The 14,163-nt window shown below is 35.8% G+C and overlaps 2 protein-coding genes and 1 long non-coding RNA gene across 4 annotated transcripts; 1 reads left to right on the top strand and 2 right to left on the bottom strand.

Moving 5' to 3' along the window:
- Positions 1–629: 629 nt before the first annotated feature.
- On the top strand, positions 630–4,222 carry LOC116024016 (TLC domain-containing protein 4-B). 2 transcript variants are annotated; one of them, XM_031264909.1, is made up of 9 exons: positions 630–798; positions 906–1,018; positions 1,347–1,435; positions 1,855–1,993; positions 2,318–2,392; positions 2,600–2,721; positions 2,798–2,873; positions 3,395–3,454; positions 3,894–4,222. In XM_031264909.1, the coding sequence occupies exons 2-9, from the start codon at positions 914–916 to the stop codon at positions 4,029–4,031; spliced, it is 804 nt and encodes a 267-aa protein (XP_031120769.1). In that variant the 5' UTR covers positions 630–798; positions 906–913; the 3' UTR covers positions 4,032–4,222. The 2 variants fall into 2 exon arrangements, with proteins under 2 accessions (XP_031120769.1, XP_031120770.1); XM_031264910.1 differs by lacking the exon at positions 630–798 and having other exon boundaries at positions 1,839–1,993.
- A 1,503-nt stretch (positions 4,223–5,725) lies between these two features.
- Positions 5,726–6,823, bottom strand: LOC116024339 (putative FBD-associated F-box protein At5g38570). Its single transcript, XM_031265234.1, has one exon. The coding sequence runs from the start codon at positions 6,821–6,823 to the stop codon at positions 5,726–5,728; it is 1,098 nt and encodes a 365-aa protein (XP_031121094.1).
- Positions 6,824–9,793: 2,970 nt separating this feature from the next.
- On the bottom strand, positions 9,794–11,121 carry LOC116025863. Its single transcript, XR_004099739.1, has 2 exons — positions 10,889–11,121; positions 9,794–10,449 (listed from the first exon to the last, which is right to left on the bottom strand). It is a non-coding gene; the product is annotated as an uncharacterized LOC116025863 (long non-coding RNA).
- Between the last annotated feature and the right edge of the window lie 3,042 nt (positions 11,122–14,163).

Raw genomic sequence — 14,163 nt, 5'->3', positions numbered from 1 at the left:
TTTTTTTTTTTTTTTTTTTTGGAAAACATCTTTCGGTCTTTCTTTTTCTCCTTCTTTCACGATATTTCCTCTAAACAAAATTACAAAATAATAATAATAATATTATTATTTAATTTTATTTTTGATATGAATTTATATGTGACAATCTATTTTTAATTTTTTTTAACAAAATATTTCATATAGTCCTATTATTATTGTGATATGGTCATTTTTTATCCTCTAGTTTAAATGTTGTTAAATACCATGACATTTCGATATTCAATTATGAATTTTTTTAAAAATGTACATAAAAATATAACATGTCAACGTACTTTATATTTAAAAAATTGAAATATTCTTATATTTAATGTTATTTCAACGATTTTGTTGATGGAGAATTAAAAATAATCATATAATAATAACACTAAGATAGAATATTCTAATAAAATAAAATAAAAAACTAAAAATAAAGTGTCACGGTTTCACATATAAATCCAATTAACAAATGAAATTAACTTTAATACTACGTAATAATAAAAGAAAAGAAAGGGATGGAATCCCGAATCCTCAACTCTGGCAGGCTGGCACCAAGGTGGCCCCTCCATCTCCTTCCTTACCATTCTTCAAACACCTCTTCCAAAACTTCTTACTAATTATTTAAGGCTGCAATTACGATGTCACCATCCCAAGTCTTTGAATCTTGACTGTCTATTCCTTCTTAAGCCAATTACTTCCTTTTTTATTTATTTATTTATTTTTTCTTAATATTTTGTGGTCTGCCGACTTGCTTTCTTGATTCTACTACTCTTTCATACCCATGTAAGAATCTCACTTATTACATGCTTGTTTTGCTCTGCAAAGTAGTGTTGTATACTTATGTTGGTGCTTTTTGCTGTCTATTCTTGTTGGCTTTCCTGATTCTTCAGAGGGCAGAATGTTAGCGCTAGTGGGCTTGATTAACATTGCTGGCCATGCTAATCCCACCAAAGAATTGCTCTGGCTGTTCTCTGTTTCTGTGGGCATCATCATGTGCAAAATAGTAAGCTTTTTTTTTGTTATATTTTGCTTTTTTGGATTCTAATTTACTTGTTTCTCTGCTCCCCCACTTTCGTTTTCCTAATTTATCTCCTTCAAGTAGGTTAAAAGCTCGAATTTTGAAAAACAAAATCAGGGGAATTTTGACTTCTGCCTCTACTGATTCAACAAAATTTTAGACTAATAAAATTTTGAATTGCAAGACATAAGGATTAAGGGGGTATCTCGATTTTGACTGTGAAGGGGGATGAAGAAATGGGAAATATCTTAAGTCCTGTGAAGAGATTACATCTCTAGCATTATCTGATTCATGCCCTATCTTCTTGTTGAAGGTTTATGACTTAACAGGTGCAATAAGCCCTTTCTTGTTTAAGGGATTTGTCAAACTTGATGACAAAACCAGACTTGAATGGAACAACCGGTAATGTTTAATTTGTTGAAAGTGTTGGTATTTTTGAGTAAATATATATCTAGTGTTGGGCGGAGGCCAGTGAAGGGCGAGTCTAGCACCGAGTGGCTAGGGGATTGATGGGCGGAGGCTTGAAGGGCAAGTCCTGCCTCCTCCTTTCGGAAATGAATAAAATTTCCCCTTCGCTATGAGCCATAACTTTTGGTGTAATGGTAAGCGTTTCATCCTGACATCTAGTGATGTCAACTTGGTTTACCATCTAAAATATTAGGGCTTCTTATAAGTCCAGCATGCTGCCTTTCGAAAATGAATAAAGTTGCGCTTTTCGCTACGGGCCATAATTTTTGGCGTAGTGGTAATCGTTTAATCCTGACAATCTAGTGATGTCAACTTTCTTTACCATCTAAATTATTAGGGCTTCTTATCTGCAGTGGGTTCTCTACCTTCCACGCACTTATTGTGGTTGCTGCTTCTCTATATCTCTTGGTTGGATCAGATCTTTTTCATGACAGTTCTAGGGACGAGTTAGTTATCAATAGGACATCAGCTTTCTCAGACACCGTATTAGGGGTACTGCATTTTCTTCTCTATCTCTTCCATCTTTTGCACCTCAAAGAACATACACAATCAACTTTATTTTCGTTTATTGTTGATGGCATTATTATTGCTTGCAGCACCCATGCTGTCTAGAATGCTATTTCAAAGCTAATCATTGATACGGTTGTAGTGATGCTTTATAGTTTATACAGTTAATGATTCTCAAAGGGACCTATTTCTTACTTTTACTTTTAGAATTGGTGTGCTATGCTTCCACTGTATCCGTAGGAGGTTGAGATTTCTTTTCATAGGCATGTGTGTTGCTTGACTTTGCTGTTGTTTTTACGTTGAATACAGATTTCTACTGGCTATTTTCTGACTGACTTGGCAATGATAATTTATTACTTCCCTGCTTTAGGTGGACTTGAGTATGTAAGTATAAGAATGCAATCTTTTATTTACTATGACGTAATATTTATTGCTTATGTTTATGAGTTCTGGACGTTTTTTGTTGTTGGGGGGTGTTTGAGGGCCTTGTAACTTATGATGTTTGAAGGTATTTTTTTTTTCTTCCCTATTTATTCTGTTTAATTGAAAATGCAAAGGAAATAAATATCAGTTTCTCGTTTCTACTTTAAGGTCTTACACCACGGGCTCTCAATGCTTTCAATTGTTCAGTCTCTTGTGAGCGGGCAAGGACTGATTTACATACTGATGGTTCTATTTTCTGAGTGCACTACACCGTTTGTTAATTTGAGATGGTAAGCGTGGATTACAGAGTTCTTCATCTTTTCTCCTTCCCTCATCCCGGGATTTCACAATTGGCAGTACGTGCAGGTACTTGGATGTGGCTGGTCAGAAGTCCTCGAGATTTTACCTTTTCAATGGGGTGGCTTTGTTTTTCGGGTGGTTGGTAAGGCCTAGCAGATTTGAACTACTATTTTTATTTGTTTTTTTTTTTTTTTTTTTGCTATTATGGACTCAAACCCTCATCCTAGTTGCCATTAGCTCTAGCATCTAAAAGTTTGCCAGTTTTCTTGCTTTCATCAAATGCCCATTACGATTTACAATTTCAGCCATTAAATGCCAACATGGGATGCCCTCTATAGGTTAGTGCTCACAATCAACATATATATATATATATAAATTAAGCGACTTTTACCTGAACTAGGATTTCAATTAGAGAGGTAATAATCTGGACCTCACTCCACGGCTCAACGTCAACATTTCAATTAGAGTGGTAATAAATAAACAATTTTGCAGTGTTAAATCAAATCAAATCAAAAAGTTTTAATGTTTTTTTTTTCATGGTGTCTGATTGACTTGATAAACATAAGATCCAAGACATGCTCATATAACATTATCTGCCTTCATTTTTTCTGTTTGTTCTTGGATTGATTTCCGGCCTTTACCTATGACTTTTGATGTCTTCAGGTAGCAAGGATAGTTTTGTTTATCTACTTTTTCTACCACATGTTCACCCATTTTGATCAGGTCAGTTGATGATCTCAGCATCTTTGTTCGGAACACGAACCTAAATTTTCTTTACAGTTCGAATGTTTCCTCGTACTTTCACGAGTGTTTCTTGAATACATAAGAATAGAAGGCTATTATACACAACTATGTTATATCAAGGCCATAAATCTTGCTTATTTTAAACTTAAGATTTGTAAGGTTATGGTTATGGATCCAAAGTGTTAGGATGAAGCGCCGCTTCACCAGAAGCTATTGCTCACAGCGAAGGCGCAACTTTATTTTCTTATATAGTGTTACATTTTCGAGGCCTCCACCTAAAAATTCCCCTAGCCACCGGTTGCTGGACTTGGCCTTTCACCGGCCTCTGGCCAACACAAAGCATTCTCTTCATTCAAAAGAGAAAGCGGAGGGTAAATTGAACACGATGTTCTTACGGTGAGTGTCAATTGTTATTCAGGTGAAGCAAGTGTACCCGATGGGCTTCTACACGTTACTCACAGTGCCCCCCGTGTTGACAATGATGAACTTGTTTTGGTTTACGAAAATCGCAAAGGGCATGGTGAAAACATTGGTGAAGTCGTGGCACAGGAGATAGCTTTGTTGTAATCTGCAGGTAAACAACACATTGAGAATTGAGATTCATATACAGCCTTGGAAGTTGCCTCAATGTACAACTTTGTTATTATGTTCATCCATGTTTTCATTTTTGAATGAAGGGCAGCTTAATTCTATAGGTGATGTGAAAATATGATTGTTTGTCCATATGATAAAAGGGTATTTCTGGAATTTCTGTGTACATTAGTAATTCTTTGCTCCCAAATTGAAGTAGATTAGTAATTCTTGCAATCTCAAATGGCTGAGATAATGACTGCCAAAATGTCATCTTTAGGCACGAGGTATCAATAATATAAAAAAAATTGTAAATTAAACTTGCAAGAAAAGTAATCTAAGGTATGGGACTATGGGTAGGTTTTGTCGGTGGCCAATGATCAGTGGACAGTTCGACATAACTTGTGTAAAGTAATATTTTGAATGGGAGCAACGAGGGTGGGCATTTCGGTCTTCGGTTCGGTTTTTTCGGTTTCGATTTCGGTTTCGGTTTTTCGGTTTTAAAAAAAGTTGAACCATTCGGTTTAACATTAGAGTTCGGTTCGGTTTGAAACGGTTCGGTTTCGGTTCGGATTTACTTCGGTTCGGTGTTCGGTTCGGTTTACGGCTCCCGAATTTTAACATTTCCTAGGAGACAAGGCGATCGGAGGTGCCGCGAGTTAGCGGGGCACCGTATTTACTATACATGAAACATCACATAACCCAAATCCAAAGTTTAATATTTAAATAATAAATACCACCATAACAAATTAACAATTCAAACAAATTAAAATAAAAAAATAAAACTAGAAATTAAATTCCAAAACTGAAATGAATTTGGAAATTCATTCCAGTAACTGGAATGAATTTCCAAATTCATTCTTAGTTTTGAAATATATATATTATGTATTTATAAATAATATATAAATATATTTATTAATTAATATATATATATATATATATATATATATATTTATAATTATATATAATATATATTTATATTTAATTATAAAATATTTCGGTTTTTTCGGTTCGGTTCGGTTTTCTCGGTTCGGTTCGGTTTTTAACCGAACCGTTCGGTTCTTCTAAAACATGAACCGATCGGTTTTTCGGTTCGGTTTAAAACCGAAACGAACATCTTCGGTTCGGTTCGGTTCGGTTCGGGTAACCCGAACCGTTTTGCCCACCCCTAGGAGCAACTAACATCTCCAATAGTCGTAGTTTTTGCAGGTGTGATTAGGAAATACAATATAGGAGGAAAGAGAAGAAAACAAGAACAAAACAAATCCAAAAAAAACAATCTTTAGAATAACGTGCCCACTGCAAGTTGTTGTTGCGCTGCCACTTCACTGCCAAAAATCATGTCCTTACAGTGTGCACCTAAATCTTCTCTTTCCTACCCTCTCTTCTCCACATAAGCTTCAGTTTATCAAAAATCACAACAAAAGTCAAGAGCATCCTCAATAGTAAGAAATAGTTAATAACTAACACGTATTTCTTGATAAGTTAATAATGGCATAAAATTATAATAATTGAATTTCAAAATAACCACTACTTAGCATTTTTATCACATCTCAAACTACAACTTTTATAAAAACAATTAAGTCTAATTCCAAAATTACAGAGTTCAAAAAAGTTTGAAAAGCAAATTACATAGCTGCAAAGCAAAACAAATTAAAGCAAGTTTTGTCATACTCGGAATTAAATTTTATGATGAAGTAGCAAAGCAGAAGCAGGGTGATTCAAAGTCTTGCCAATACGTCCATACAAGTTTTCCAGATTTGGACAACAGGTCAAATCAATGACACATGCAACATTACTGGATTCATAGGAGAATGTACGAAGATTCGACGCATCAATCTTAATCCTCTTAAACTCATCATCGCATCTCAAGAAAAACCCCTTCAACAGAGGTTTACACAACACCGAAAGAGATATCGACCCTCCTATTCCTTTGCACCAAGAAATTGATATGTGCTTCATACTAGGGCCGCAAGCACTCAAAATCTTTTCCAGCAAATTGTTACTTACAAACCTGCAGTTCCTCAAAACTAGCCTCTCCAAACTTGGAAACTCAATACCAACAAAGCAATGTTCCTCCAAGATACACCCTGATAAATCTAAAACTTCAAGTCTCATTGCTACAGAGACTAGGTTGGGGATAGAAAGAGAGCACACGGGTGGTGGCCCTAGGTAGCAAGAAATCACAATGTGTTTAGTTTTAGGGCTACCACACACAATCTTTTGCAGCAATTTGTCACCTAAAATCCAGCAACGGGAGAGTGAGAGTGTCTCTAGACTCGGTAGATCAACATGAACAATGTGACATGCATCCAATGTACAGAAAGATAAATCCAAAACTTCGAGCGTCCGTGCAATGAAGACATGTTGAGGAACATAGTATCTGGGTGGAGACCAAAGAGTTTTAGTTCTGAGCACTAGCATTGACACATTCTTGTCTACCAACACATGTAACCAACGATCCAACTTTGTTCTCAAAGCTCTCCCCACAGTCCAGCATTCAATATGTAGGGCGAGTTTTTGTATGAAAGGCCTTCCATCTAGGAACTGATCAAAGGAGTTATTCATGTAATCAAATATAGCTTTTTCTGAATTTTCTTTTGACCAACCTTTATCATGATTTTTTTCAACCATATAGAAATCCAGATTAGGATAGTTGCACCAAATGCTATTCCAATATTTGGATAAAACGCAAGTGCGACCGATTTCTTTGAAAGGAAGAAATGATAGAATATGATGAATTAAGGGCTCAGGAAGCCTTGGGAAGTAGTCTGGCATGTCTGTTTACCTGCAACAAAACAATAATGGTAGAAAAAAGAACTTTTAATGATAAACCAATTCAATCTAATTACTTTGTAATAAAGTTCTTTTCTCCCAGGTTGAAAACTCAACCCGACCCAAACATTTATCCATCACATGTCAATATAACTTAGCATAATTTACAAAAGGTCACTATTAAATTACCTATAACCTCAAAATAATTAACCCTAATCCACAATAATTTCCAAATAATAATAATTCCCGAACAAAATACACAATAAAATCTAAAAATTTAAAATAAATCCTAAATATTTATAGTACTTCTCTAAAAGTAGCAATAATTTTCTAAAAATGGAAAATATTTCAAAAAAAAAAAGGTAACAAAATAATTGTTAAAATACACAAAATAATTCAAAAAATTAAAAAGAACTTGAAATTAATCTAGATAATTGACAAAATTTATAAAATTCACAAAAAACAAAAATAATTAAAATATATATATATAATAAGTAATAAGATTTACAATAATTGAAAAAAAAATTCTAACAAATTGCATTAATATCACGATCAACCCAAAAATTCAAATTAGAAATTAAATTAAAGATAAAATAAAAGAAAATACCATGTGTTAACAATGGGATTGAGCAAGTTGTAGCAAGTGGTGGTGAGCGACGATGAGGGTTGATTAGCTAGAGGCTAGCTTTGGGAGACTGTAAGATGGAAAGCGATGACAACTATCGATAGTGAGAGAAAGAAGGGCCATGTGATAATGATGGCAAGCCGTGGCAACGGCGGCCGATCTCGTGAATTTGAGTGACGGTTACGATTTTAGGTTTATAGTGAGAAGAAGGGCCATGTGATAATGACGGCAAGCGGTGGCAACATCAGCTGATTTCGTGTATTTGAGTGATGATTACGATTTTAGGTTTTTGGCAAGTGGTGATAACGGCAGCCGATCTCGTGGATTTGAGTGACGGTTACGATTTTAGGTTTTTGTTTTCTAAGGAACGGTACTATGATAAGAATATGAGTTGGGGAAAAATATAATAGACTTAATACAATAGGGAAAAAACCTAATACCGTATAAAAAAAAATTGGAAACCAAACCGCAAAACCCTACCTCGACTTGCCGACTCCCTAGCCTGACCAGGACGCTGCACCCTCCGTCTGCGAACACAAGACCACCGGCGTATAACAAACGCTCCCTCCCCTCCGCCACGTACACGCCACCGGCGTCTTCACCAGCGCCAAGAAACAGACTCCATTGATCGTCAACAAACGAACGACCACCGGCGTGAAACCCTGAACCCTCCCGTACGCAAAGAACAACCCACCGTCGCCTTTGCCAATACCAATACACGAAAGGTCTGCGGTTGGTTCTAATACTAAAAAGGAACGTATAATAAAAACTGAATTCAATATTGAAAAGGAAACCAATAGTCACGCTAATTCAGGCTACTAAAATTAAAACCCCATCACAATGACAAAAATAACCCCCTTCCCTAAAAATTCAAAATCGGATAGCGCATAACTTAAAAATAATCACACAAATAAAAATAATCTACACCATCCAATATATATATAGGCTAGTGTTTCGTGAGTCCACCCTTCCCCATGAGTCTGTTTGGACATATCCGGGCTATTGAATACTTAAGATCAGTGGCTTAGATTCGGCCAACTGTTCAACTTTGCACTTAATTTGTACAGTGGCGAAATCTAAGTTATTGATCTCAAATATTCAAAGGCCTAGATCCGTCCACAGGATAATGATGTTTAAATTTCTTAATCAAAATCATAGGTTGCACTAATTTTTTTTAATAATAAAGTATTATTTTATATATATATATATATATATAATTTATTTTTAATATGAAGTTAGTATATATTCTATTTTATACTTAATATATTTTTAAATTTATAATATGACCCCAAGTATATATAATTACCAAACCCTAACCCTCCACCTCCAAAATCCTATTTCAAATTCTAATCTAACTATAAACATTATTGTTAATCCTACTATAAGTGTTCATGACAAGTAATAATACAATTGAATTTATTTCTAAACAAGTTAACGAGCATGTTAAAATAGTGACTTGTTTTATTTCTTTATTTTATGTTTTAATGTTATTATGTTTGCATTGTGCTGATATACTTATGTAGTTTATGTATTAATTTTGTGTTAGGTATATTTTTAAATTATTTAGAAATGCTTATTAAAGTTTTTTTTTTTTAAAAAAAAAAAACTTAACATGTAGGCTTTAAATAGGATCAAAGCATGACTTACCTTGAAGCCTTTTTAATGACCAACATATTAAACAGACTTTTACAAAGATTTCAGGCCAGATTAGGCCTTATATTTTCATAACAAGCCCAAACCTAATTTTCTAAAGCTTGGCTAGGCTCGGCCTATTTTATTCACTAAACTATATGTGGATGTGGAATGGCGTCGTCAAACTAAAAAAAAAACTGCAATTAAGTCGCTAAATGATTGTAGCATATTTTATAACAAACAAATACCAGAGTATCGAGTTATCGATCCACAGGGAAGCGGGGCGTATCGAACACTAGTTACTAATATATTTTTATGAAGCTAATCCTAACGAAAATGGTGTTTGAATGATTGCAAATATAGTAATAAAATATCATAAACTAGTTGATGAAAACAATATAGAGAGAGTGGAATTTTCGGGTTTAAGTGTTTAATCTCCTAATGCCAAGCTAAGGTGAAATATCTAATTTGGGTTAGACAAGTGTTTAAGATGAACTCAAGAGGGGAATTATTCCCATAACTCCTACAAGATAAGAAATAGAATAAGCATCTTAAACTACTTAACTAAATACTCTTTTCCAAGAAGTAAAAGCCAAGTGCAATTGTGGGTGCCCTAGTTTATATCCTAACTCCCATTAAGACATAAATTTAACAATTGAAACAAGCAATTGGATCCTTAATCACAAGCATCAACAATATTAAACACAATTGCATAATAAGTCATCAAACCCAAATGTAAATATAACATTAGAACATAAAGAACAAGGCAAAATAGGGTTCATAAACACCTTTCACCAAAAAATCCCAAAGTTACTTTAGCCAATCATGACTAGTATTGAATTTAAAGCTCCAATGTTAAAGAGTTTACAAAGACTAAGAAAGTAAAGGAAAGGAAAAGAAATTCTCCCAAATGTAGCTTTCCTTCTTCCTCCCAAAGCCTTTATAGCTCCTTGAGGTGACAATCTTCTTCCCAAAAGTGGTGAATCCCTCCTTTACTCCATTGAAGAGACAACACCCTTACACTCACTCCTTTTTGCCTCAAAAAGGCAGCTTAGCTCCTAGGGTTTTGGGAAAATGAACCTTTTATAGTGGGAGCAAAAATAGGGGCAAAATAGGCAATTCCGTAGAGCTGAAATTTGTGTTGTCGCAGGATTCTCGACGCGTCGAGCCTTGGGGCTTGCGTACTGGAAATTTTTGTCGCGACGGGGCAGATTCCGAACGCGTCCAGCTCTCAAAATCAGCATTCTTCATTCATTTTGACTCCAAGCATGCCTTGAAACGTTCCTTTGCTTTCGGATTTGATATAGGGGGTGTTTGGTTACTAGCTTATCAACCAAAAATTGGCTGATTTGACCAAAATTAGCTGGTTGACCTGGTCAATAAGCTGTTTATAAGTGTTTGGTAAATGGCTTGTGGCTTTGGCTTATTGGGCCAATCAGCCAAAAAATGAAACGCTAGGATAGGCAACGTTTTTAAGCAGCTGATTGAGTATATTTATTAAATCACAATTTTAACCTTGTAATCTCTTCTCCCTAAACTTTCTAGCTGCTTCACCATTTTAGATCTGCATTTTACATGAGAAAAATAGATCTGCATTTTACATGAGATAAATAAAGCAGCATTTCTAATGGATTTCACCTTAAGTTTTCTCATGTTCAGATTCATCCTCATAAATCAAAACTCACAAATTTTTTAATTCACTAATTAAAAAAAAAAACAATAGCAGCAACCAAATTCTTTAAAACAAAAAAAAAAACAAAACAAAACAAAAAAAAAAAAAACCAACAGCAGCAACCAAATTCAGAACTCACAACATTTTTCCCATCATCGTCTTCTTCATCTCTCCTTCGCCATTTGCCGTCTTCTTCTCATCTCCATCGCCACCGCCGGATGCTTCATTTTCTTCACAATCAGCGTCTTCCTCATCTTCTTCGCCATCGCCGTCTTCTTCATTTTCTTGCCGTGGCTGTCCTCCTCATCTTGCCAGCGCTTCTGTGGGTAGAGATTTTGGGATAGGGATTTTGACTTGTGGGTATGACAGCCTGTGATTTTGTGGATTACCATCGATTTAAGTTTTATATAATAATAATAATAATAATAATAATATAGGGCATGGCGTGGGTTTAGGCATTTGGTTATAATAATAATAATAATAATAATAATAATAATAATGTTGATGATGCACTTATACAAATAAAAAGAATACGGACTAACACATAGCCAAAATTATTATTATTATATAAAGATTAAAATTATCATTATTATTATTATTATTATTATTATTATTATTATTATTATTATTATAGGTCAAAATAACATAATACACTCATACCCTTAAAGGTAATTTTACATGTAATCAGCTATCAGCTAATAGTTAATTTACCAAACACATTTCTATAACCAACTAATACTACCAGCTGGTCAAACTAACTAACACAATCAGCTATCAACTACCAGCTAAATCAACCAGCTATCAACTACCAGCTAAAAGCCAATTACCAAACACTCCCATAAAATGATTTCAAAACACTAACAAACACCATAAAAAAACTCAAATCAAGCAATATGCATTGGAGATGGCAAATTAACACATGCATTTAAGCTCAAAAGTTTATCCAAATCAATTAGAAAAATATGCACAATTGAGATTATATCACTAAACAATAGAAATTATGCGATAAATTAAAATTCACCGACTTGACCAATTATTGCTAAGGTGGTTGTTCATTTATTAAAACATTTGTTTCAATTTTTAAATTAAAATAAAGATTTTTAATAAACATCAAACCTAGTAACACCTCTCACACCTTCCTTTCTAGCCTAGAGATAAAGGACTTTAAAGTCATCATCCAAGTCAATCTAAATTGGGGGTCCACCTTAAGAAGTGATGGATCTCAGCACTGCACTATGCTTACTTCCCATTGGATAACTCATTTTGTGATTGCTATAAGTCAAGCACGCTTAACCACAGATTTCTTTGGCTATTTGGTTGTCATGTCGTACTTAAAACCAATTGGTGATAAGTAGGTGGACATTAAACATTTAACCACATCCCTTCATGGTAAGCCACATCGTCATGTCTCGAATCGAGCAGGGGCTGAGCTCGGCCAACCCGACCGACGCCCAACAAGAAGCCAAAGCATTTCAACGCTATTTTTGAGTGGTGGAATGGGGGGTTCGACCCCAAGTATCGATGCTAAGGCCAAGGCCTAGACCTCGACCTCGACCTTAGTTCTCCTAGTGGCGTTACGAGTTCCAACCTCGCTTAGCGCCCGACAAAGAAATCAATTCATGATCGAAGTTGTGCGTGCCAGCCCCGACCTTGATATTCCCAAATGGTGTTACGATGTCTAACATCGCATAGAGTTGAGCGGAAGTGCATTCCTTAAGGGCGATACGAGGCCCAAATCTCGCTCACCATCTGACAAAAGATCTTATTCTAGGTCGAGCCCTCGCTCACCATCTGACAAAAGATCTTATTCTAGGTCGAGCCCCTAACTCAGTCAAGAAGAAGCTAGTTATCACATAAGTGCCAATGCCCGACTTCCAGATTGACCTCAACTTCACGGGGTGAGGAAGGTTCTTCAATGCTAGAACAGCTCAAATTTTCTTGATCTGCTTCTTCGGGCTGGTTTGCTCGCAACTAATCTATAATATGTCTATCATACACACACACACACACACTAGTTTTTAAACGTGTATTGCACAACTGATTTAATGCCTAATGTTTGCATTTAAAATGGTAATTCAAAGTATATCAATACAAGATTATATAGGAGAAGTTCATTATAGTTGGCATTAAAATTAATGTTCGTTTGCACTTTTTTAAAAACAATTGTCTCAATACTCATTATAGTTGGTATGGTATTTGATAGTAGATACTACTTTAGGTTGGTATTACTCTAAGTTTTGTTAATTCGCTTTTGGATAGGTTTGTCATTGATTGCCTTCATCTTTTTTGTTGGTAGCTTCTCATGTGCAATTGAGTTACTAGTGCTAGTTTGCAAAATGAACATATTTGAATATAAAATAGGTCAACAATATTATTGTTGTTATGAATATAATAATAATGTGTGGCCATTATCTCAATTATTGTATTTCTGGACATATGAAGACTCAAGTGTCCTTTGGAGTATCGAAGGGTTAATGTTGTTGCGTATATATAGGCCTATGTACTTCATTTGTAAATGTACCTATTGAAGAGATTAATAAGAAATTCCCTTCTCTCCATTCTCTCTTGCAATTCTTCTTGTTATTGTTCTTGCACTCCATTCTTGTTGTTGCTTGCAATTTCCTTTGATTTCATAACACGTTATCAGCACGATAGTGCTCTTTCATGTATTGTCTGTAGAAATTGCAATTGCACGAATTGCTCCACATTTCATACCTCTGATAGATCAAAGATCTGGAATGAGCTTAGATTCATCTCTAAGGCTTAGTTTCTATTTCTGGGTTCATCCCTTATTTCGAAAGATATACAATCAACAATCATAGTCGCTGATCCGACGATAGTCGATGGTGTGTTTAGAAGCGGAGAGCTTAACCGACCATAGCAGCGGTAAACGGCGGTGTGTTGGGAAGAACGCCGAAAGTTCGGATGGTGACTGGACGATGGCGAAAGCCTGACCGATCCGTGACCTCTTTATCGGCGGATCAACAACCAGCACCTTCGCCTTCTTCCCTTCCTTCTCCCGCCGGCGAAACAGCCCAGATGGCGATGACTATACAGCTGCGAGATCAACCGGCGGCATGGTCTTCTCCCTCTCTCACCGGCGATCGTTTCCCGTGATCTGACCGGTCGATGAGAGTGTTGTTGGTAAACCGGCGGCCTTGAGTTCTTCCGGTGACCGACGACGTGGTCGTAGATGGTGATCGTGACCTCCTCCGGCGGTGGTGACACAACGACGAAGTGCGGCTGGACTCCTCCTTCGTCGATGATTCAACCGGCAAACCTACAGCTGGTTCTCTCCCGGCGAGCTCGGTCAACGGCAGCCGATTTGGTCTTTGACGGAGGATTCGAGAAATTTTCTGATGTTATATTTGCAGGATGAATTTAATGCAGAACTTGAAGAATCGAGAAGAAAAC

This window comes from Ipomoea triloba, chromosome 7 (genome assembly GCF_003576645.1).
Source record: "Ipomoea triloba cultivar NCNSP0323 chromosome 7, ASM357664v1".
Classification (NCBI taxonomy): Eukaryota; Viridiplantae; Streptophyta; class Magnoliopsida; order Solanales; family Convolvulaceae; genus Ipomoea; species Ipomoea triloba.
The sequence above is the reverse complement of the archived record's forward strand: the minus strand, read 5'-3'. Positions and strand labels throughout refer to the sequence as shown.